This window comes from Tripterygium wilfordii, chromosome 9 (assembly GCF_013401445.1).
Source record: "Tripterygium wilfordii isolate XIE 37 chromosome 9, ASM1340144v1, whole genome shotgun sequence".
Lineage (NCBI taxonomy): Eukaryota > Viridiplantae > Streptophyta > Magnoliopsida > Celastrales > Celastraceae > Tripterygium > Tripterygium wilfordii.
The window spans coordinates 2303312-2327972 of NC_052240.1; the positions used below are offsets into that span (position 1 = coordinate 2303312).

At 36.7% G+C, this 24661-nt stretch overlaps 4 protein-coding genes and 1 pseudogene across 5 annotated transcripts; 1 reads left to right on the top strand and 4 right to left on the bottom strand.

The window, feature by feature from the left end:
• The first annotated feature begins 6699 nt into the window (after positions 1-6699).
• LOC120005718 lies at positions 6700-7847 on the top strand (annotated as a pseudogene).
• Positions 7848-7952: 105 nt separating this feature from the next.
• On the bottom strand, positions 7953-23982 carry LOC120005716 (zingipain-2-like). 2 transcript variants are annotated; one of them, XM_038855507.1, is made up of 3 exons: positions 23477-23982; positions 22560-23142; positions 7953-8111 (listed from the first exon to the last, which is right to left on the bottom strand). In XM_038855507.1, the coding sequence occupies exons 1-3, from the start codon at positions 23907-23909 to the stop codon at positions 8108-8110; spliced, it is 1020 nt and encodes a 339-aa protein (XP_038711435.1). In that variant the 5' UTR covers positions 23910-23982; the 3' UTR covers positions 7953-8107. The 2 variants fall into 2 exon arrangements, with proteins under 2 accessions (XP_038711435.1, XP_038711434.1); XM_038855506.1 differs by lacking the exon at positions 7953-8111 and having other exon boundaries at positions 22397-23142; positions 23477-23978.
• LOC120005715 (zingipain-2-like) lies at positions 8065-9595 on the bottom strand. The gene is made up of 2 exons (XM_038855505.1): positions 9092-9595; positions 8065-8694 (listed from the first exon to the last, which is right to left on the bottom strand). The coding sequence occupies exons 1-2, from the start codon at positions 9522-9524 to the stop codon at positions 8108-8110; spliced, it is 1020 nt and encodes a 339-aa protein (XP_038711433.1). The 5' UTR covers positions 9525-9595; the 3' UTR covers positions 8065-8107.
• Positions 13667-15016, bottom strand: LOC120005714 (senescence-specific cysteine protease SAG39-like). The gene is made up of 2 exons (XM_038855504.1): positions 14526-15016; positions 13667-14423 (listed from the first exon to the last, which is right to left on the bottom strand). The coding sequence occupies exons 1-2, from the start codon at positions 14959-14961 to the stop codon at positions 13837-13839; spliced, it is 1023 nt and encodes a 340-aa protein (XP_038711432.1). The 5' UTR covers positions 14962-15016; the 3' UTR covers positions 13667-13836.
• Positions 16479-20274, bottom strand: LOC120005713. Its single transcript, XM_038855503.1, has 5 exons — positions 20174-20274; positions 18716-18889; positions 17747-18389; positions 17026-17171; positions 16479-16896 (listed from the first exon to the last, which is right to left on the bottom strand). Exons 2-5 carry the CDS (start codon positions 18803-18805, stop codon positions 16738-16740), a joined length of 1038 nt encoding a protein of 345 aa, XP_038711431.1. The 5' UTR covers positions 18806-18889; positions 20174-20274; the 3' UTR covers positions 16479-16737.
• Positions 23983-24661: the final 679 nt, after the last annotated feature.

Consider the following 24661-nt stretch of genomic DNA (forward strand, 5'->3'; position numbering starts at 1 on the left):
CTCATTTACTGATATCCCTAACATTTTTGTTACACGTTTTGAAAAGTTTTAAATATTGGGTTAGTCTTGTGGGATGAAATAATTTTTAAAAAAATGTCAAATCGGCAATATATAGCCGATCACACTCCAACTCATAAGGCTCCTTTGACGAACAAATTTACACGGGTTTTGGTATAGAGCGTGAACAATATCTCAAGTGTATTGAGACCAAACCACTCTCATTTTTTTCTTCTGCTTCTCATTTTTAAAATATTGTTGGTATAAAATACTGTTTTTGTAATTGTATGGTATTGGGGGTTCTTTGTGTATTTCGTTTGACATTCTATTGGTCTGCATCTCACGGGCCATACTAATCTTGTACTATCAAATTTCACATGGTTTACAAGTTCATAATTGATAGGTATCTCACTAAATGAGATTTCAATCATTCCAGTAATTAATCATCTCCCTTGATTGATGTGCATTAAGTGTTGTGAACCTTACACTTATATCAATCAATAGCCAAGATTGATTACTAAAATCTCATTTACTGAGATCCCAACTCATAAGGCTCCTTTGAAGAACAAATTCACACGGGTTTTGGTATAGAGCGTGAACAATATGTCAAGTATATTGAGACCAAACCACTCTCATTTCTTTCTTCTACTTCTCATCTCTCAATTTCTTTCAAATTAATGAATTATAAAAGATGTTCATGAATTTTTTTAAAAAAAAATTGGTACAAATTGGATTTCTTTCGGTACAACTTTCCCAAAATACTCTGATACCTTGAAGAGAAGGTGAAGAATATGTTGTTACTCGTTAGTTATACGTTATTCTAACGAGAAGAGTAAACATACAACATATATTATGAAATGACATTCGATAACACTATTTTCTTGGAAACATTGTGAAGGATAAAATTATAGAACCAGCAGGTAGATGATGACAAAATGAGTAAAATATCTGGTTAGTTATATATATATATATATATATATATATATATATATAGAGAGAGAGAGAGAGAGAGAGGCAATGACACTCATACCCCTACCCACTCCAAATAAATCTCACATCCTAACTCCTAATGAGAATTTAACTTGGGTAGGTGACTTGCTACTGAGGCAAAAAGTTCATTCCCGGCTGGGCAACCTATATAATGAATCTGTTCTAAATCCGTTCTTTTCATGGAATTGATATAATTAATTAAGATGAGAAAGTCGACAAAACAAAGCCTTAGACACTCTGTCTGGTTGGTTTGGTCAACATTTGTTTAATTTTTTTAACGACAGACATTAATAGGCATGTTATGTCTGATACAAGTCACCATTTCAAAATTGGGTTATTAATTAATTGACTGATTAAAATACTAATCCACAAATTATGAATGAATGTATGGAAAGTGGGGTTGTGGGGACTCACACTAGCTAGCTATAAGCCACTAGACTCCACCAACTTTAACAATATTTGTTGAACTAACGACATGATTTGGACAATCGATCGGACCCCCCAAGTTTGGTCCAATCTATTGAAGGTGAGTATTAATTAGTAGGGAAAGAAAATTGGCATCACTTTCATTTTTTTTGGAGGCATTATCTATAGATTAATTAAAATACTATTTATTAGTGGTTATAATTATGTTTTGGAATTGATATTTATCCATTCAAGGGAGTCTTTTCCTCCATGAAAATCTAATCCTTCAAATCATGATTCGTTGCATGGATTTCTTTGGAAGAAAGAAACAAATTAGTGTTGCTTGGTTTGCAAAACTATTTTCTATTTTGTGTGTTGGTTTTCTATTTTTCATGTTTTGAGCTTTGACCTCAAAATGCCCAAAACGTCTATATGATGTTAAGAGATTTTAGAGAAAATAGGCTCAAAACATTAAAAAAATGCATTTTGAAAAATAACAAAAACCAATCACATTTTAGTTATTTTCTTCGTTTTTTTTTTTAAACTCAAAATAGAAAAAAAAAATTCTTAGAACATTCAATCCAATCAACTCAGTCTTCCTCATCATCCAAACTCCAAAGTTGATGCTTATATGTTACAACTTACAAGTTACAACTACTTTAAGACAACTTCACCATGTTGATGATTAAAATACTATAATTTTCTTAATTAACAATCTAAACAATACAACGCGTGCACTCTTTAATTTAAGATATTAAACAAGTTAAAGTGTTCAGACAACCACTCGAATTGACCGGGAATTAATCATTCTTTCTAGTTAAAAAGTTAATGTTAAAAAATAAAGTAATTAATTGTCGTATTTATCTAAGCAATATAAGGTACATTTTCCTTAATTTAAGACATAAAATGATAAAACAACGCAAAAATATTTAGCCACTTATGGATATTCGAGTTGGAGTTGAATGTTAAAAAGTTAATGAGGATGCAATATGGTTTATAATGACAAGTCATTCCCAACTCTACCAACAATGCCTTTTTGTGGGTTTAAGTATCATTAAGTGAGACGGTTCATAAAGGAATAAAGTCATGCGGGCCTGATGTTATATTCATGGGAATCGGATAATTCAAAACGAACAATATTGTTGGTATGAGTGGGATGGGATTTACAATATAGTATTGGAGCAATTCGGTTTAGGTGGACATAACCTCTACTCCATTTATTGGAGGTTTAACATAACTCAGTCCACAAGTGAGGGAGAGTATAAAAGAATCTCATATCGAAAGATGTGAGGATCCAATATGATTTATAAGGAGAAACCCTCCCCTACTCTACCAACAAGGTCTTCCATCTCAGCTCAAACGCTATTAAGTGAGATGATCTAAAAATGAATAAAGTTGTGTGAGTCTGATATATCACGGGAGTCGGATAACTCAAAATGAATAATATTGTTGGTATGAGTGGAATGAGATTTTCAAAATTGAAAATGAATATTTTTTTTTCTAGTTGGAGATTCAAATTTCACTCAATACATATATTAATTAATTATCATAGTATTTTTTGGAAGAATGAGACAATTGGAGCACGTGAATACAGAGCTAAAATGAGTACACTAGTATTATTGTCCGGAAAGAAAGTTAAATTCAACGTAGTCAAACTCATTCGTACAACTGTCGGTGGCAACAGTTGATGAATTCTACTGGCTAGCAGTGCATGCATGACTACAGTTGGTATCATGGAATTCATAATTAATAAATGTCTTCTTAGTATATATATGTAAGTATAAATCTATACACACATCAAATTACTAAGCCTAACCATATGCATATATATGAATTTTTTTTAATAATCAAGTTAGCTGGATTAATCTCTTCTCTCTTGCATGCCCTTATTTTATTTCCATTTTTCTTTGGGTTGCCTGGACGTATTACTAATGAAGCTAATATAACTAATGATCATAATCATGATAACAAATACTTGAAGGGTGATGGACATTTTTATAAATGACCATGCATCATCGTAGTCTTCATACATTATTCTAGAGGCAACGATGTGGGTCCTCGAAGACTCGGAGAATGTTGTTTAATTAATAATTTAATACGTTATCAATAACTAATATTCTCAGTTATCATAACTGATGAGTTGTATGCATAAAATTTTATGTGGATCATATAAGACATGTGGAGTCTACAAATTCACTTTAATTTTATACGTATAAATCAACAATTTGGATAATTAATTAGCATACCGACTAATGAAATCTTTATTATTTTCGATATGTTATTATCGTGTATGACCCCACACACGTTCACACCATAATGCAAAACAACTCAGTATTTGATCCGATATTTAATGTCTTAATCATCGTTGCGTAATACACTTTTAAATTGATTTAGATTTGCATCTAATCCTGCTGCCTTTTTTAGTCAATTAAAGAATCTAAGCAATTACAAACTAAGAACACCAAATTTGACCGATCGATTGATTCCTAAATTTGGTAAAATTTTAGTAAGGTTTGCATCTAAATTGATTTCACAAAGATTAACTTAAAAGGGAACCCCCTATCCAGTGCCAATCTACGGGTACAGGATATTTGCAAAATTCAAAGCAAACTCGGGTGCCGAGGCTCTACAGTAGAATTGTAAAATCAATATGAGTGTCTAAACATTTTTCTTTTATTTTTTAAAAATTATATTTGTATTTTGATCGGCTTTATGAATCTAATGACATATTTTTTTGTTTGAAAAAAAATCAAATTCAACATGAAAAATGTATATAATGTTTTCGATTTATATCCAATGATTCAAGATTGTCATACACTTTTCATGTTGAATTTGATTTTTATTTCAAATAAAAAATATACCGTTAGATTCGTAACACCAATCATAATATCAATATAATTTTTCAGATTTTTCTTTTAAAATTTTAAATTCCCTTATGGAATTACAGTGGGGGCTGCTGTAATTCTTTTTACTGCAGCCCCCTGTCATCCAGCAAACTCCACCACAACTTAACACATTATTGTTTTCATGACTACTTCAATATTCGTATAAAGGGGTTCCCACAATCCCCGTGACTTGATAAGTTGATAGTACAAAATGGAATCAACTTGCACAAAAACAAATTAGTCACTATCAATAAAAGTATCTCAATAAGATTCCTATTTTTGTCGTAAATAATACACAACAAATTAAGAATAATTAACCTTTTCTTCTCTCTCTTTAGTAGTTTCGTCTAGTTTAAGATAAAGACAAATGTCCTGGTAAGCATAAGAGAATCGAATACTTAAACCAATTGGGTATCTGGTGCTTCTTCTTCTTTTCTTTTTTTTTTCCTTCCAAATATTGGTCATTAATTATTTATTTATATAGATTAATTAAGTCTTCAAATTAATCGATAAAGATGACGGCAGGAATCGTTGAGGATAAATTTTTTGTTAACAATTGTGTTTGTAGTGGACCATGTTCCACCGATAATTGGAGAAACCGAAGTCTGGACCTTGGAGAGTCGAACCCATTTTGGGTCTTATGTGGTGTGGGCTACAGTTAATAGTGGTCTGCAATCTGTTTGTATATATATTAATATATATGGTGGAGACCCACTCCAGCGTTGCTTGCACTACAATTTTATGTGTTGCATATGTTGGTTCTCAATCATGATAACAACTGCTTATTTTTAATGACCAAAATGGCTGCATTTGGTTGACGTAGTTGGGAGACCAGTGGATGACTACAAGGCAAAATACATCACATATATATTGTTTCTTTGTATTGATAAGGAAAGAAACTTAATTAATTGAGGCAAATTAAAAAAATGGGGGACCCAAAATTTTTTTATTTTTTAAATATAATCGCGTAATTGTTGGGTATTAATGTTGCGAGTCTATTGTTCAAACATGGTATACATGATGACGTATAAAATTGGACCGACTCTTTAATTGTTGGGTAATTGGTTGCTCGGTTCTGTAGACGTATCAGTTGATCAGATTAGGGATCAAGTGTTGATCATTCTGGATTTGCAAGATAGAAAAGCTGAGATTTGGGATCCCCAAGTTGTACCTTAAGGGGACGCTCAAATCAGCTCGATAAGTAGATAATAAGACTCGGTAGACAATAAGACTATTGAGATTACTCGGTGTTTCTTGCTCTCTCTTTAGCTAGTACTAGTAGTGAATGATGAGAATGTGCCAGAGAGATTTACTTGAGTGGATGTGTCGTTTTATTTGAATTACTGATTACGAACGAGATTTTTGGGGTAAATGCCCCTATAGATTGCGGATGAAATGTTTTGGTCACCTGAGTTCCCAAGGTTATGCCTGTTAGGTCATACCGAGATGACATTTGAGTTGGTTGAGATACTTCCCAACCCAATCTCCTCTTCTTCGGTCTATGTGCTGACACATCTCAGCATCTCATTGGAGAGGGTTTTTTTTTTTTTTTTTTTGATAGTATCACTACGTAACAAACATAACCAATGTTACATGAGTTCCTACCTAATGAAGCAAAGGCACAAACTAACTTTTTGGGTTTTTAGACTGGAAAGGCCTTATCTGGATCCAGATTTTAAAATATGGGCCTACCATACTGAAGGGACAGGCCTTATCATATATTTCAGATCCAGAATATATGACTCTACAGAATGGCCAAGGCTCTGCCACTAGAATCTTACCACAATGATTGCAAGTAAATACGCTAAAAAATTGGTTTTCCTACGTATATAATGCACCCAGTCACCCAGATAGGCCTGTCTGCAAGCATAATGTACAATACTACTTGTCATGTTCTCACATTAGAGTTTATTTCTTGTACAGTATTGAAGTTAAAAATAATTACTCTTCTCATCTATTATGCCATCGGCTGCATTTAATGCCATCTGTAGATGTTTATTTTAATGGTTGTTTGGGATATGTTCTGCAACGCATGGAGGAGAGGAGGTTTGCTCGGCTCAGCAGTCTCTGGAAAGATAATGCCAGAGACGTTAGAGACTGTTGATGACTTGATGTGTCCCTCAAGCCCATGTGCTTGGGCCTCATATTACTGGGCTTGCTATTTTAAGTACGGATCATGCCTTCGGCCCTACCGTAGGGGCTTTGTAGGGTGTTTCTTTACTTATTGGGCTGAGCCCAATTTCGTCAAAATCACAGGCTCAATACTATTGGATACTTGACTTGCTATGAACTTAAAGCCCTGACTCGACTGGGCAGCCCATCTTCAGGGCCCAAAGAAATCCATCCTTGACGGCCTTTCGAACCACGGTGGACGCCACGCAGCGTCGATAAGAGAAGTATTGAACGCAAAAGGATACCTGTGAGAGAGAGAGCCAAAACAATGGCTGCTGCAGTGTCGATAGTATCGTCGTCACCGCCATGGATTACAAGGAAAACCATCCAAACTCGTTTTCCATCAGCTTCGCTCACTCTTTTTTTCCGGAAGTAGAAGCAGTGCGTCAGTGAAAGTTGCAAGCAACAACCTCTTCACTCGCCCTGGGCTGCTCTACTGCTCATTCATTTCCCCTTCATCGTCTCTCTCGTTCCCTTCTTCGTTTTCAGGTAAACTCGAATGGTGCTAAATTAATTGGATTAGTTTCCATAGATGGCCGTTCTTTTTACTTAAATTGGTGAATTTTTTGGGGGTTTTGATGTTTAATGCCTATTAATTTTTCTTATTTGATCAGTACTGATATTTGGTCTTGATTTGCATTCATATGATGCTTAGCAAATGTGTTATTTTGTTGAAAGACCAAAACTTTATGTGGGTTTTCAGTGTATTTAACTCCTCCAATTTTTCTCATATTCTGAGCAATCAAACAAATATTAGAATATTTTAGCTGGATGAAAGAAAGTAAATAATGCTTAGTTCTGGTTTGCTTTTTGCTGGCATTCAAGCTTTGCTGTTGTTCAAGAAGAAAATGCATATAGACATGTTGATATATGACCAATTGTTGTATACTAGCAATAATCCTTGTACCCTTTTTATGGTTAATTCTGGGAGGAATGATTAGGTGCCTTCATAGAGATGCTGCCTTGCTTTGATTCAATTCAATATATTGCTTTCAGGATCATCTTTGGGGTGGGATTTGAATTCTAACGTTGGGGTAAGAAAGGAAAAAGGCCGTGGCCTAGTGGTAAGAGCTGGGAAGGCTGCTCTGTGTCTCACGAAGAGGAGCAGATCCCGTAAGTCTCTTGCTACAACTCATGGCTTCCGCAGACGCATGAGAACCACTAGTGGAAGAGCAATGCTGAAGCGTCGTCGTGCCAAGGGCCGATGGGTTCTCTGCACCAAGTCCCATCCGAACAGTGGCAAACACTATTAGCATGTGGCTGAACACAATTGTGCCTATTAATTGTTTTATACTTTTATGTGAAGTTGGTTTGATTCCTAGCTCTTATCCTGTGATTTCATACTGTTCAGCTCGAAATATTTTGTTTCTTCAATTGATGTTTCCTTTATTACTTCAATAAGCTCTCAAAAATTTGTCAAGTCACATAGTTCATGGTTCAGGTTGGTTTGTGAGTAATCATTTGTCGAACAATTGACCAGAGATGTAAGACTGAATCCATAGCTTACTACAAAACTTATAATGTAGTTCTCATTATTTTGCAGAATATATTTGTATCATCTGTTGTTTGTAGGGTATAGTGGCATTTTAGAGCCAAAGATACATAACAAGCGTAGTGTAGGAAACTCAAGAAGCAATTTATTCAACTGTGATTACTACTTAGATGACAGGATAGGAAGATTTCTGGGCAATTCCACAGAGACCTTGAGGAACACCAGAATCTCTCTGAATTTTCATGTACCCATTTTCACCCCAATTCTCTCCCCATGAATTTTTTAGCAACCAGTACTTGGTACCATCCTCGCTTGTCCCATACCCAACTGCAGTAACAGCGTGAGTCACACTAGTGCCGCAATCTCCAGTAAAAACACCAGTTCCGTATAATTGAAAGTCGCGGCCGCTACCGTCAATGACAATTGAGACAGGTTGTTGAGATACTGCCTCCAATAATGCCGCCTCATCGTTGGGAGGTACCTCTTTATAACCAGTAATTTGTGCAGCACTATTTGTAGTCTTGGAAGTGTCACAAGTTCCCTTCATTTGCTGGTATTGGTAATTTGTATCAGTTGTGATGCCTTTGTTTTGTATAACGTAATCAAACACATCATCCATCCAACCACCATTGCAATCCCAATTCTTGAGGTTACAGTCCAGCGCTTGTTGCTCGGACAGAGTCTGTAATTGCCCAGTTTTGATTTGGACAATCCCTTCTATTGCTGCCACAGCTGAAAATGCCCAGCAGCATCCTGCAACATTTACAAAATCCGGTTAATAATCGAGCAGGAAAAGAATAAACAAGGACAAAGTCAATCTAACAAAAAAAACTTTAGTTGGGATGGTGAAGTTGAGTGTGGTAATTTTTTATAAATATGAGAGGTACTTGAACTATAACCCTCATCAGTTTCGGTTTTATTTCCTTACATGGGCCTTTAACCCATGGGAGGTTCTCTCCACACGGGTTTGGGAGGTCGCATTATTTTCTTGCATGGACCAAAAGACCTATATGAGATTCTCCCCGCACACGCTTCGGATCAGTCTAAACTATCACTAGCGTAGAGAGGGTTGGGTTGATAGTCCGTATTTAAAACTGGCCCAGCTATCCGGCATGTTGGGCTTACGAAAAAAAAAAAGAAGTTTTCTTACCGCAGGAACCTTGGTGCTTTACATGGGTGACAGCTCCTTTCTCAACCCAATTCATGCTTGGTGGAACATCAGTGAGCATTTGGTAGCTGAAGGCTTCTTTCATTGGGTATGACTTGGTTGGCATGTTCTTACTGGTATGTAAGGTCACAAATTCCTCATGTGTTAAGTCTGCAAATTTACTGAGGCTTAACTTGTAGGTCTTGTTCCCAGCCTTGTTGAAGTTTTCTATGTACTGCAAGTTCTCCTTGAATACATTGAATCGATTCTCCTTCTCCGCCATGTCCTCGTAAGTACGAGCATACTGAGCTATCCATTTTTCATATTTTTCAGCAATGGAAGCATCATTCAAGGTCCGGGACAGGCTTTGAGTTGCATAGAACCCAAAAATCAGCAAAATGGACGCAACAAACTTATTTTGAAGTGATGAACTCATTGTAACAGGTAAAGAGTATTTTCTTTATGGCTATGTCTTTAGTGAGATATAAGACTTGGGGAAGTATGCACAAAATCTCCCGCTATATATAGATGAAATTGCTCCCTTTACTGAAATCAATGGTCTGCCGTTTCACACATGAAACTCCATTAAGAAAAAGGGACACAATTTCTCCTTGCTGTATGAATGTGGCGAATTAGTCTCATCTTTACTGAAAGAGCTGTACAGCTTTAGGTCATTATGGAGTCAACGAATTGACTTCCATTACTAAGATTGAGGCACCAATCATGCAACTTCTTAGAACTCGTCTTCTTGCTTGAGCGCGTTCACGCATGAACTTACCCAAAAATAGTGTTTACACATGAAACTCCATTAATTGTGCATGAATGTGGCGGGGTTAGTCTCATCTTTGCTGAAAGAGCTTCCCAGCTTTAGGTCTTTGTGAAATCTACGAAGACTTCCATATTACTAAAAGATTGAGGCACTGATTAGCTCCGTGATTGAAAAGCTATCAATCAATGCAACTTCTTGGAACTAGCCTTGTTAATAGCGAAAGAAAAATAGATGGAGAAGTCTCTCCTTAGAGACGAAAATAAATGAAATGGAAAATAGATCTTGAAGTCATTCTTAGCATGAAACAGAATCCGTGCGAACCTACTAAGCTCTTCCAATCCACTTTAGGAAAACCTTCTGCACTTGTTATGTTCAGAAATTTAACTTTGATGAATCGAATTGATCTTAAATTATTCGAGTACATGTTTTCATTGAAGGTATATATGAAAAGAACTTGATTTCCTTGATTTAATAGGACTTGTTTCAAAGCCGTGAGCCTTGAAAGGCCATGGAGACTTAGGCTTGGAAACGCGGCCACTATAACACGACAGCCTTAGTCCATATGTTGACTCCTGAGGTCATTTTCTAAGGAAAAAGATATATGTACATAAAAGTCTTGTACATAAATATACATAACTGATGTGGATAGACAACTCATCATGCCACATCAGATGTGAGAAGTAGTGTTATTTTGTGGCCCACGTTATTTTCCCGCTTATCTTCATTACATTATTTTAATAATTTCAGCTAAATCTTCTCTCTCCAACATCAGTCTCGATATTTTCTTGCTTTTTTCTTCGGTTCCGCTGCAAGTGCTCTCTTTCTATCAAACAACTTCTGCTTATATTGACGAGATCCAGATCTGGTGTCCATATTTTCGGCATAGTAAAGGAGATCAAGTAGTCACTTAATCTAAGAGGTGTGTTTTTATTTCTCGGTCTTTTATTAGTGAATCAGCTCGGAATACCTGCATATGCCCGATTTTTATTTGTTCTGTGGGTATGAAAGTATTAAAATAGTGGGTATCTTTGTAATCTGAATGGTTCATTGTTATATATTGGTGGTGAAAATCTTTGGCAGTTTTGATTTAATCTTTATAGTCATAGGTGAAATATATTTCTGATTCGTGACTTATTACACTTTCATGTCAGTTAATTACATCTATTTTTTCCTTCTGATATTTCAAGCATCACAACCAGGGATAGTATGCAATTGGTATCTTATTACACATGTCAGATATATTATAACACGCTAATGGTTACCTATTACATATTACTTATGTAACATGTAATAGGTGGAGGAAAGATGTTCGAAGAACTCATTCTCGTGTCAAAGTGAGCTGTGATGGTTGGTCATTGCCCCCTGAACAACGTCGTTATGATGATATGTGTAAATCGTTCGCTACATTGGCAGATTTGGCGGCTGACCACGAAGCGCAATATGATATCGTCATGGAATGGATAGCTGCATCGTCGAGAAACATGTCAAGTAATTCAAACCCTGCTTTGATTAGGGGTTCATGCAATTCAAATGATCCAGTTGTTAAGAGATCTAAGGGGCGTCCTCGTAGTGTTATGAAGAAGAAGATTTACAAAAACAAACGAAATGGGAGTGGCAGTACATCAACAGGCATATCAACTACGCAGGAGGAGGATGATAATAGCGTTGCACTTTGATATCAGTTGTTGTTTATCTATATAATAGTTGCAACGAAGATACCTTGTGTTTTTATTCATTGATAATGTGTATTTGTAGATTTGCATGGGTATCCTATGTATTAAAGTATGTTTTTATATTTAATAATGTGTAATTGAACTCAGTCCGTGATGAATATTGGTTTTGTTTGGTTCATGTAATTTTTATTATTTCTTTAAGTTTTAGTCAGCATCAAGGTGTCATAATCACATATGGTGGTGTTTTTGTTGAACTTTAACATGCACATATTAAAGGTAAAAGTAACTGTGTTATTAATAAATAAATGCACATACTTTAACAATAAAAACATATAATTCAAGTTCTTCTACTAATTACTTAATCAGAATTACACATAAACAATGTATCGATCAGGTATGCCCAGCATATGTCATACACTTATCAACAAAATATTAACTTCCTTGCTAACTTGTCAGTCACACCCCTCAGAAGGTTCCTTTAGCCATATTCTGTATGTCATGGTAATGTTTAACATTCCACGAGTAATTACCATCATTGAGAAAGCTATGCACCAGCTTTGCCCGGAACTTATAAATATCTTCTTTAGTTAGTTTCTTTTCAACTCCAGTGTGGGTGAAATAACAGTACACAATGTACATGCTAATGATGCCACAGTCAACCCTGCATTGCGATAAGAATATCAGGATTTGTTCTTAATTTCTTTTCTTAACTGCTCTAATCTTTGTCATTCTGAAGACCATGAACATGAAATATAAATATCAAAATGTGTGATTATGGATAAAGGATGACAATGATAAACACTAAATACTCAGCACCAACTAAAACCCAATTTATACCATGTCATTATCAAATAATAACATATGACTACTATGTAATAACGTGTAATAACTACATTAATACATGGTAAACCAAAAAACACTTCATCGAACCCTTTTAGATCTCACTATTGTTATATGTTTTTCAGACTAAGCCATATGTAATTATAAGTACAATATCCATACCCAAACAATTTTTTTACCCAAGAAAGTGTAACAATACCCATCAAATATGTAAATATAACAAATATCAAGGCATCAACCTCCAAATAATTTGTATAATCGCGTTGGTATATCACATTCAAGAACACTGTTGGAAAATTACCCGCAAATTGTGAGAACTTTGTCGAAATTGTTCATGAACACCGACGACATAGTTCAAGAACAATGACAGAATAATATAAATGTTCAAATAATTTACTTTAAATCTCATCAAAATTGTTGGATTTACCTGTAAATCTTCTTTTGCCCAAATCTTGTCGACTTTCCGCTCACTTCCGTTTGTGAGAATTGATCTTCATCTCTCCACTGCCTTCTCGAACATCACGTCTGCTTTTAGGGTTTTTGCTTTTTTCTTTTGGTTAAATACCGCTCAATTACATCAGTTTCAATTTCGAATTTCAATTACACTTTGAAAAGTCAAATGCTTTAAGATACAGTCAGCAACACATATGGCATGCCACTTATGTTAGGTACACTTATGTATAAGACTTTTATGTACAACTAGCGGGGCCGTTTTCTAAAGAGAATTATGCTTTTTGGGTGCTAGCTAGATTCAAATGATTGGATATTCATTGATTTGTCTTCTACAATAAGTATCCTCCATATAACACGGTATCCTCCATATAACACGGTAGGCTTAGTCCATATGATTGACTCGTGGAGTCATTTTCTAAAGAAAATTATGCTTTTTGGGTGCTAGCTAGATTGGATATTCATTGACTTGTCTTCTACAATAAGTATCCTCCATTTTGGGAGTTGGACAAGTTGGAAATATTGAGCGTCAGAAGTTGACTGGACTTGGCAATTCCACAAAACGAATATTCCAGGAATTAATGGAAAGCGACATTGAGACTTACATTCCCCTGCAATGGATGGTTAAAGTCATTAAGTTTCGCTCTTCTATTCTGCCATGCATCGTTCAGTTCATATTTTCTTGAAGCATACTTCTACTCTTATTGCTAAATCAAGTAAAGCTCCCAAAAATATGTTAAGTCACATAGCTGGTTCAGCTTGGTTTGCCAGTAATCATTAGCTGATGCCAATCTCATTTACTAGAGTCTAGAGATGTAGAATGAACATATATATATGGCATATTACAAAATGTAAGAGTGTTTTATCTTACTGTATATAGCATCATAGCATAAAAGACATGATTTTCATAACTTATACAACAGCAGCAATACTGACATTTTCTCAGCCAAGAAAATGCATCATAAGCTTATTGTAGGAAACTGTAGAAGATAGTTTTTTTAAATTTTGAGTACTACTTAGACAACTGGATAGGAAGGATTCTTAGCAAGCCCACAGAGACCTTCAGGATTGTCAACATCTCTCTGAATCTTCATGTAACCATTTTCACCCCAACTCTCGCCCCATGAATTTTTTATCAACCAGAACTTAGTGCCATCGTCACTTGTTCCATACCCAACTGCAGTGACAGCGTGAGAAAGATGAGTGCTACATTCTCCGGTGAAAACCCCCGTCCCGTAGAATCTAAAATCCCTTGCACTACCATCAATGGCAACTGACACAGGCTGTTGAGATACAGCCTGTAGTAATGCCGTCTCACTGTTGGGAGTCACATCTTCATAACCACTAATTTGGGCAGCAATGTTTGCGATTTTGGAAGACTCGCAAGTTCCCTCCATTGCCTGGTACGGGTAATTGGTATCTGTTGTGAGACCTTGGTTTTGAACAATGTAATCAAATGCTTTATCCATAAACCCACCATTGCAACCCATATTGTCGGTGTTACAATCTAGTACTTGTTGCTCTGACAGAGTCATTAATTTGCCAGTTTTGATTTGTACAATCCCTTCCATGGCCGCCACGGCTGAAAATGCCCAACAACATCCTGCAACAATCATAAGTTAATAATTTAGCAGGAAAAAAAAAAAAAAAGCAACGTCAAACTCAGTCTAACCAGGAATTCATAGACATGTGATGGTTTTCTTACCACAGTCCCCTTGGTACTTTATCTGGGTTACAGCTCCTTTATCCACCCAACTCATGCTTGTTGGAGCATCTGTGAGGTTTTGATACTTGAAGGATCTTTTCGTCGGGCTTGAAGTAGTTGGTATGTTCTTAATGGTATACAAGGCAACGAATTCTTCATGAGTCAAGTCTGCAAATTTGTTAGCGCTTAACTTGTAAGTCTTGTTCCCAGCCTTGTTGAAGTTTTCTATATACTTCAAGTTTTCCTTGAATATATTGAATCGCTTCTCCTTCTCTGCAATGTCCTTGTACGTACGACCATATTGACTCATCCATTGCTCATGCTTTTCAGCAAGGAAGGCATCGTCATTCAAGGTCCGGGACAAGCCTTGAGCTGCACAAAACACAAAAATCAGCAAAACGGAAGCAATGAAATTCTTTTGAAGTGATGGACTCATTCTGACAGGTAGTGTGTTTTCTTTATGCCAATTTCTTTAGTTAGAAGTAAGACTTGGGGAAGTATGCATACAATCTCCAGGTATATATAGATGAAATTGTTCCGGTAATTTCGCAATGTCATGTGCAACAAGGTGTAGAAAAGACAGAGTTCCAGGTCACCATTGTCAAGCTGAAGTTCACACTGATATACAACGGCAGTATCGCATTTCATACTCGAAACTCCAAGCACAAATCCTTCTCGACATATGAATTGTGGCTGATTAGTGATTAGTCTCGTCTTGACTGAAAGATGTTGCCATCTTCTGGTCGTCGCAGAGTCTACGAACAGTTCCAATTTCCAAATACAGTCTTCCTGTGATTGAGGCACTGATTAGTTCCTATAGATAGCTTACATTGCATCTTTCTTTCAAACCATTTCATTTTCATGGGTTGATTTAGATTAATTATGAAGTCTTTTGTAGCTTGACTTGAACAATAATTTGCATGCGGCATTTGGGGGTCCCCTCTGTTTATGACTTAATGTACGTACTGTGTAATGTCTGTCACTCAAGCCTAGAAGATTCACATCATTTGCACGCTTGGAGCCTCCGTCCACCCTCCACACCCATTTGAGGGGCCTTGGCCCAAACCACACGGAAAGCCCGTACATATTTTATTAAGGACTCTCAAAAAAGTAAGAGCAACTGCAATGGTCCCTTATTTACTGGACCAATATTTATATTGGTTCGGTCTCACCTCTATTACACAAAAAGTTAAGTCAACCACGTTTCCTAATAAAGTCACATCAGCAAAACACATTTCTCAATACAATCACATCAGCAAAATATAAATTTCTATACGTTATCCCTTCCCACCCAACATGAAGGCCAACAACATTACATGTTTTCATATTGTCCCCAACAAAACTACACCAAAACACACAATCCCAATACAGCCACATCAGCAAAACACGTCTCTCAATACAGCCATATCAGCAAAATGCATTTTTCAATACAACCACATCAATAAAAGACAACATCTTTGTTGATCCAATAACAATTTACCATTACAAATGCCCTTAATGGATCCTTCTAAGCCCAATGTTGAGGCCCATTTCTGACAGAGAAACTCAACTCATGAACTCTGTTTCACTAACGCTAGTAAGAAAATCTCTCATTCTCTGTTTTTTTTCTGCTGATGTTAGCCTCTGCTTCGTCTCTCTATTGATAGATGCACATAAACAAAAATGGAGAATAGATGGTGAATTATCAAAGATTGTTTGGGTTGTTGGAAAGCGATGGTGGCTACGAATCGGCGTAGAAGACCACAAGGGTCGTTCATGAGCCGATTTGCATTCGAAAATGACCGATGGCTTTGTGAGTGATCCTTGCACAATTACTGAACATCAGCAATTTCCGCCAAAGGCCCATGGGAGGTTTTGTGAAATTAACTCTCCTTTAGGGCAATGCCACAAACACTTCGAGGATCTCGTACATCTCGAAGAGATTTGAGAACAACGATTGAAAACAAATGGTCATTAAAAAAAATAAATGCTCTTAGAAAGTTGTCTTTTTTCCTCTTAAAAAAAATTCCTGCTACAATAGAAGGAAATATAATTTCCTTTCCCCGACCTAATAAATTCCTCATTCTCTGTTTACATTCTACCGGAGGCATGAAAGCCACACCCATCTTAGTTTGAAGCATCTGAAACAAAAATTCTTTTATTCATCACCATTAAAGCCACCCAGCCATTTGAGTTGGCCAAATTTATTTGCAGACTCTCTTGTGTATTTTGCTTAAATAATCTCCCACTCAGACTCGCTGAATCCATCATCTACTACGGCTAAACCTTTTCCATTCTGTTGATACCATCCCCCATCAAGATGACTGTGATCACAGTCCCCATCTTGAACTTTCTTTCTCACAGCCAAAATGCTCTTCAACCTCGACTTTTTCTGGAAAAAGAAGAAGACATATAGAGAAATTTAAGAGCGGACAAGTATTCGTTTTCGAACTCACACGTTCTCATATGAATGATTGAATTCTTTTACGTAATTTAGGATATAAAGTAATATGAGACATACCTTGTCAGACCCGCTTCTTCTCACGTCACGAGAGGCAGCACAAAGATCACTACTATTTACCATGATGCAACTCTCATCAGATTCTGCCTTATTGGATGGTTGAATGGTTTCTTGTTCAAAATTGCAAAGATAATCAACAGAATCACCTGATGTCGCAGTTGACGGTGAAGAAGATTATTATGCGTGTAAATAAATTTGCAATGCAATAATAAATAATGCATCATGCTGCCATACTTGGTGCTTTCATTACGTAAACATGTTTTGCTTTTCTAAGTAAGAGATGAAATGTGAATGGTGAGTCGGGCAAAAGTGAACGAGGAATTCAAGCTTCTGCCTGCCAAGATCTGTTAAAACAATAGTCTCAGCGGTGGTGGGTACACGACCAGATATACAACAGTAACTGTAATCTAAAGCCCATGTCAAGAAAGTTCAATATTTGAATAAATGCACCTCAATAGGGGAAATAATCACCCATTCACCCTCCCAGTAAACCAAACCAGACAATTACAAGGCCAGACCTCCAAATGCTCAAATTAATAAAAGACCAAAAGAACAGGGAAAGTAAAATGTTATAATGCTGTGTTGACTGGAAGAAAAGGAAGCACTCAAAATAATCTATATGTAGGGGTTTCTAGAGGAGCCAATACAAAAGCAGGTTAAATATTCGGTGATAAAGCAAGTAGAACAAACAAAAATATGTATATGACAAAGAAATACTTACCAGTCGATTCTGCTACAGCAACATTAAGAGAAACCTCAATGTTCAAAACTTCGCTTTCACAGGATCCTATCACAGTACAAGGATCGGAAGACAGGCTCCCCTCCCCTTCTCCAATCAAAAAATTACTTTCTGTATTATCATCTAAACTCGAGGACAATGCTTCCATGAATGGATCTTTCTTCTCAAGGATATCAAAACTCTCCATATCATCATCTAAGGGTGAGGATAACGCTGTCGTGAAAGAATCTTTTTCAAGGATATCCCAACTCTCAAGCAGATTTTTCTTCTCCTTAATAGGATTTCCCCTAACAATCATCCTTGATTTTTCATGTACCGTGCCACCATCATTCCGCTTCAAGTGAGGATCTAAATGCCTTCTCCTAATACAAGACGGATGATATAACTGGTGGAAATTATCCACAAAGGAAGCTTCCTTTTCACTGTGGCCGTCATCCATACTCATTTCTGATTTTCTATATGCCACAACACCAGATTTCTGTACAGGAGAGAAGTCAGAAGCTTCCTCTTCCGCCTCACGGACAGCAGAATATTGAGGCATAACATCATCCACAAGATCAGAGAAGAATTTCGTTACACTTGCACCCATTGACTGCAACCGATTCTCAGTAACTCCAATTATTTCCTATAAAGAATGAAATCAACTAGTGATACACATAGTAGTGGCAGCACCATAATTGTAAAGACAAACTTAAGCTAGGAATGACGCGACAACCAGCCAAGATGAAGAAAAAAACCAACATATCCATAAATGAATAAAATATATTATAAGAAAAGAGAGGTCAAGTAAACATGTTTTCTAAATGGAAAAAATCACTGTAAAAAGTTTCTTTCTTGCACATAAAAATGTGTGGCGCGTAAATAATAGCCTATGAATTGGCCTAAAAAACAGAAAGCAGTACTAACAGCAAAAGTTGGAATTTAACAACTGGAAGGTGGAAAAAAAAATACCTCCCACATGATATTATCCACCTCCAAGCACACATCTTCAAACTTCTGGCGCAGGTTGTCTACCCAGGCTATATAGTTAAATCCATCCATATTGGAGATTGGACACACAGAGTATGCTGCAACCTGATTTTTGGATATATTTACACCAATTTGGGCACAGATAGTGGTAAACAGCTGCAATCAATCAGAATCAGGGTATAATACACAAAATCAGCACATTATCACTGCACATCAGCATAAGATTTTTGATAAGGAAACACCACTAGCATGCAAGGAATGCACATGCAGTTAAGGCAACACATATCACAAAAGTAATAGAGAACCAGTGCCATCAATCACCTAAATTTAAATAGATGTCGCCAACCAAGAAGAGTATCAGAAATACAGCGGGGTCTCATGTGGCCTAAACAAAGGGTAGGTTCATATAGCAAAGTAACTGGGGCCATTAAGGGCAATAAAATAAGGTATTGAGTCCACAAAATACCATTCTTAAACACCACCGAATTTGTTAGCTAAGTATGTTACAGCCATCCCTTCACCCTCTCACTCTCCAAAGTATGTCTTCAAATTCTTCCAATGTTACCTTAAACAGTTGCAATTACAGAGATATAGATATGCATTTGTACTAGATAAACTCAAAAGCACAACCTAACAGTGCAACTCTCTCTCTCTATAGACAATATGCACCCAATCTCAGATGAACACTTGCAGAACTTAATGCTAGAAATTGCACGGAATAATGACTGCTAGCATTGAAAAATTATTTACACAAAACAGTACCACATTTAACTAAGATTCATAAGATAACCTCATATCAAACTTTATATCTTAAGTTTTGAATACTCTTGAATCTACAAAGAACAAGGAAGTTCTCATGGAACCAAAGAGAATGTTCAACTAGTGGCCATATATACAAAGTTCCCATTGGACCATTTGTATCTATATGCATTAGGATCCCAATTCACGGATCTCTCGGTTCTAGAAATCCAAATGAAAGGAAGTAAGGAACTCTCTTCTTTTTATGTCTCTACGAAAATTCTTCGAAAAAAAAAGAGAATCAATTAGACCATCATAATCTGCTAAGCAATGAAACAAAGAACCTTCTAGGAAGCAATTTCATATTTTTTTATCAATTAAAAAAGCATAAAATTAGAACAATGTTTGCTCTCCTTCTCCTTCCTTTAATGTTCCAGCGGTTACTCTGATTAAGAAACAATGACAGAGAATCCATCAACGCAAACAAAAAATAATCGGCAAGCAGAAACTACTACCCATGTAAATTGCCCAAAGCAACTAAAGTTCACAAGCAAAACCCTTGATGATCGGCAAGCAAAAACTGAAAAACTCTCCGAAGAGACTACTGAACAAGCACCCGCGATAACAATCAGACACACAAAATACATAATTGAGAGAGAATAATTAAATAGAACAATCAAAACCCAAAAAAAAATATAGTACAAGAAAGGGAACGCATGGATGATATCCTGGTTGATGACAGAGAGGTCCCCACCCCACCCACTGATGACAAAAGCAGAAACAGAGAGTTGAAGAAAGGGAAAGATAACTTACAGGGATGCCTTCAAACCTCTAAACAAGGACATAGTTCAAAAGGTGTTATTGTTGGTGCTCTACCATTACCAAGGTCTTGTTTTTCCTATTAACAACTACTCTCCTTCAAGTGGTTGACTGCTTCTCAAAGACTGCTGCTTTCAATTTTATACACCAGCTAAATTTTGGATTTCCGATTACCTTATTTGAATTAAGTTCGACACTAGGGCTTGGCACTTCCTATCCTTTGTGCATGAAGCTTTATTTTAATAATTTAAATTATTGGAATTAAGAGTGAAAAAAGAGAACATCCGACACAGTTCCTCCTAGATTCTATGGGAAGGTGAGAGCAATTGCAATGACGTAATTTTATTGGGGCCAACAAAATGTAATGGAGAATGTGGTTTACTGATATGGTTAGACTAACAAAATGTATTGATACAATAATATAAATTTATTGGTTTGATTTTTATGTAATAGAAATAAGACCCAATATTAATTTTTATGTAAAAATGTGTGTGTATATGTTGAAGTGGGTCACATTTTGGACAAGATGAGTCAACATGGGGGCAATCCAGACACCCTTTCCACATGCCTGACCCAATATTTTAGGATCCACGGCCATTAAATCCTAAGTGCTCTGATGCCATTGGCTTTGTTGGGTGCTCATGTTGGAGTCATTCCCCTCCATTCATGCTCTCTGTAATCCATGTTGATTAATGAAATTTCTTCTTTTTATAAAAATAAAGAACATTGTCAATTATTTAATTTGATGAGTCAACGAATTAATTTTTACTGAATCTAATTACCCCTCATAACAAAAGATCTTGCGTTAAAATACCATGTAATTTATTACCAACCTGTTCATGAAAATGGCTTATTGTAGAATATAAACCGGAAAAGATTTATTAGCTAAATTAATAAATATTACATCAATGAAAGATGGAGAGAGAGAGAGTTGGGCCGGCCCACACGCAAGGCCCAATTCCGTTCACTGTCCGCCTAAGTCGCAAGCCCATCATCTTGCCAGTTTATGATTGAACATCACCGTTAAGCAACGCATAAGGTAAATCAGGCAAGCCCACAAAGAAGGCCCAACATCACCGGCCCGTTTCTATGTACTTGAGTCTTAAGCAACCGAAGATTACTACAATCTTTCAAAGTCTAGTTACTATTGCACACAAGACTTGATACCTGCACACGAGTCAGTACTTGAAATGATAAGAATAGTGTGCATCACTCTCGTGATAAAGATATATAGCAGCACATATTTTTCATTGTGCTAGTTGTTTCATTATCCTTTCTTCTAATCGAACATCAGAACTCTGTAGCTGACCCTACTTTGCAAGTTAGAATGTTGAACCGCGTAAAGGGTCTTTTTTTCTGTTGCTGTTTCGATAGGGAATACGTCTCTAAGGAGAAAAAAAGATAGTCTACAGTGCTTTTGTTTTTCTTTTTCAACTGTCATCTTAAAAAGCTTTCTGACATAGTCGATAGTTCCTTGACCAAAATAGAATCTATAGGTCCAAGTTCTACCATGTTTGAGTTTTCTCATTAACATGCGAGTGAGAGCTTGTTCGTTAAAAACACTATCGAGCTCAAACTCTTTTAAAGTTTTTAGAAATCATATTCAAAATAGTGTTAAGTGATGACAACCCAAGTCTTACAAAAGAAAAAAAAAATAAATTCTTACAATTATTGAGCTCAAACTACAGCAATTATTGACCGCAAAAGCTACAAGTCAAGCTCGTTGATTTAATTACTATTCCCCACAATTGATTTGTTCCATCTGTTGACTGCATTGTTACATAATAGAGTCATTTCTAAAGAAAATAATGCTGTTTGGGTTCCCATGATTGGAAATTCATTGACTTGTCTTGTACAATAGTTCCAATTGACTACTTTTTTTTTCTTTTTTTTTTTTCATAATTTTTGGAAGTAATACCAAACAAAGACCGTAACAACTCCTATATGTGGGTGTTGTAAAGTATAATTAACTCTCAAAATATTTTGTTTCTTCAATTGATGTTTCCTTTATTACTTCAATAAGCTCACAAAAATGTGTCAAGTCACATAGTTCATGGTTCAGGTTGGTTTGTGAGTAATCATTTGTTGAACAATTAACCAGAGATGTAAGACTGAATCCATAGCTTACTATAAAACTTATAAGGCAGTTCTCATTATTTTGCAGAATATATTCTGTAGGGTATACTGGCATTTTACAGCCCAAGATACATAACAAGTGTAGTGTAGGAAACTCAAGAAGAAACTTAATTCAACTGTGATTACTACTTAGATGACAGGATAGGAAGATTTCTGGGCAATTCCGCAGAGCCCTTGAGGAACACCAGAATCTCTCTGAATTTTCATGTAGCCATTTTCACCCCAAGTCTCGCCCCATGAATTTTTTAGCAACCAGTACTTGGTACCATCCTCGCTTGTACCATACCCAACTGCAGTAACGGCATGAGTTATACGAGTGTCGCAATCTCCAGTAAAAACACCAGTTCCGTATAATTGAAAGTCGCGGCCGCTACCATCAATGACAATCGAGACAGGTTGTTGAGATACTGCCTCCAGTAATGCCGCCTCATCGTTGGGAGGTACATCTCTATATCCAGTAATTTGGGCAGCACTATCTGTAGTCTTGGTAGTGTCACAAGTTCCCTTCATTTGCTGGTATGGGTAATTTGTATCAGTTGTGATGCCTCGGTTTTGTACAACATAATCAAACACATCATCCATCCAGCCACCATTGCAACCCCAATTCTTGAAGTTACAATCCAGTGCTTGTTGCTCAGACAGAGTCTGTAATTGCCCAGTTTTGATTTGGACAATCCCTTCTATTGCCGCCACAGCTGAAAATGCCCAACAACATCCTGCAACATTTACAAAATCCAATTAATAATTGAGGAGGAAAAGAATAAGTAACAAAGTCAATCTAACAAAAAAGTTTTTGTTGGGATGATGAAATTGAATGAGGTAATTCTTTACAAATGTGGAAGGTCGCAAGTTAACTCCCACGCCAAAAAGTTTCGGCATTATTTCTTCGCATGGGCCAAAGGCCTATGGGAAGTTCTCTCCGCATGGGCTTTAGCTTGGTCTAAACGGTCACCAGTGTGGAGCGGATTGGGTTGCTAACCCAAATTTAGAGCTGATGTAACTGTCCAGTGGGCATGATGGGCTTACCAAAAAAAAAAAGTGTTTTCTTACCACATGAACCTTGGTGCTTTACATGGGTGACAGCTCCTTTCTCAACCCAATTCATGCTTGGTGGAACATCAGTGAGCTTTTGGTAGCTGAAGGCTTCTTTCATTGGGTATGACTTGGTTGGCATGTTCTTACTGGTATGTAAGGCCACAAATTCCTCATGCGTTAAGTCTGCAAATTTATTGAGGCTTAACTTGTAGGTCTTGCTCCCAGCCTTGTTGAAGTTTTCTATGTACTGCAAGTTCTCCTTGAATACATTGAATCGATTCTCCTTCTCCGCCATGTCCTTGTAAGTGCGACCATACTGAGCCATCCATTTTTCATGTTTTTCAGCAATGGAGGCATCATTCAAGGTCTGGGACAGGCCTTGAGTTGCACAAAGCACAAAAATCAGCAAAATGGAAGCAACAAACTTCTTCTGAAGTGATGGACTCATTGTAACAGGTAATGTATTTTCTTTATGGCTATGTCTTTAGTGAGATATAAGACTTGGAAAAGTATGTATACAATCTCCTGGTATATGTAGATCAATGCTCCCTTGACTTATCTATGTGGGCCTGTAACATGGGATGAAAGACGAAGTTTAAGTTACCCACCATGACCGTCGAACTGAAGTTGACATTGATAATAAAGGTCTCCATTTCACATAGGAAACTCCCTTAAGAACAAGGAACACAAATTCTCCGCGCTGCATGAATGTGGCAGATTAGTCTCATCTTTGCTGAAAGAGCTTTCCAGCTTTAGGTCTTTGTGGAGTCTACTAAACTTCCAAATTACTAAGACTGTGGCACTGATTAGCTCCATTATTGAAAAGCTATCTATCAATGCAACTTCTTGGAACTAGCCTTCTTGCTTGAGCGTGTTCAAGGGGTTGAACAACGGGTCGTTGGCTGAGATGGTGAACATGACCTCAGTAACACTAAGTGCAAGCAAGAGGTAATGAGTTCAAGTTCTATGGTTGTTTTCATTATCGCAATTTACGAGATGAGTTAGCCCAACGTGTGCACATGTCACCCTGCATTATCTTCCCGCATTGAGTCTCGGCCTAGGTCTCAATTAGTCCATGGGGGTTGCGGTCTTCCATGTGGGGCTGATGCTGACTCTCAGACTCAATCCTCTAAAGATATCTGGTATCTTTCTTTCCACCATTTTTATTCACTGAATTAGATTTGCTTTCAAGTCTTTCCA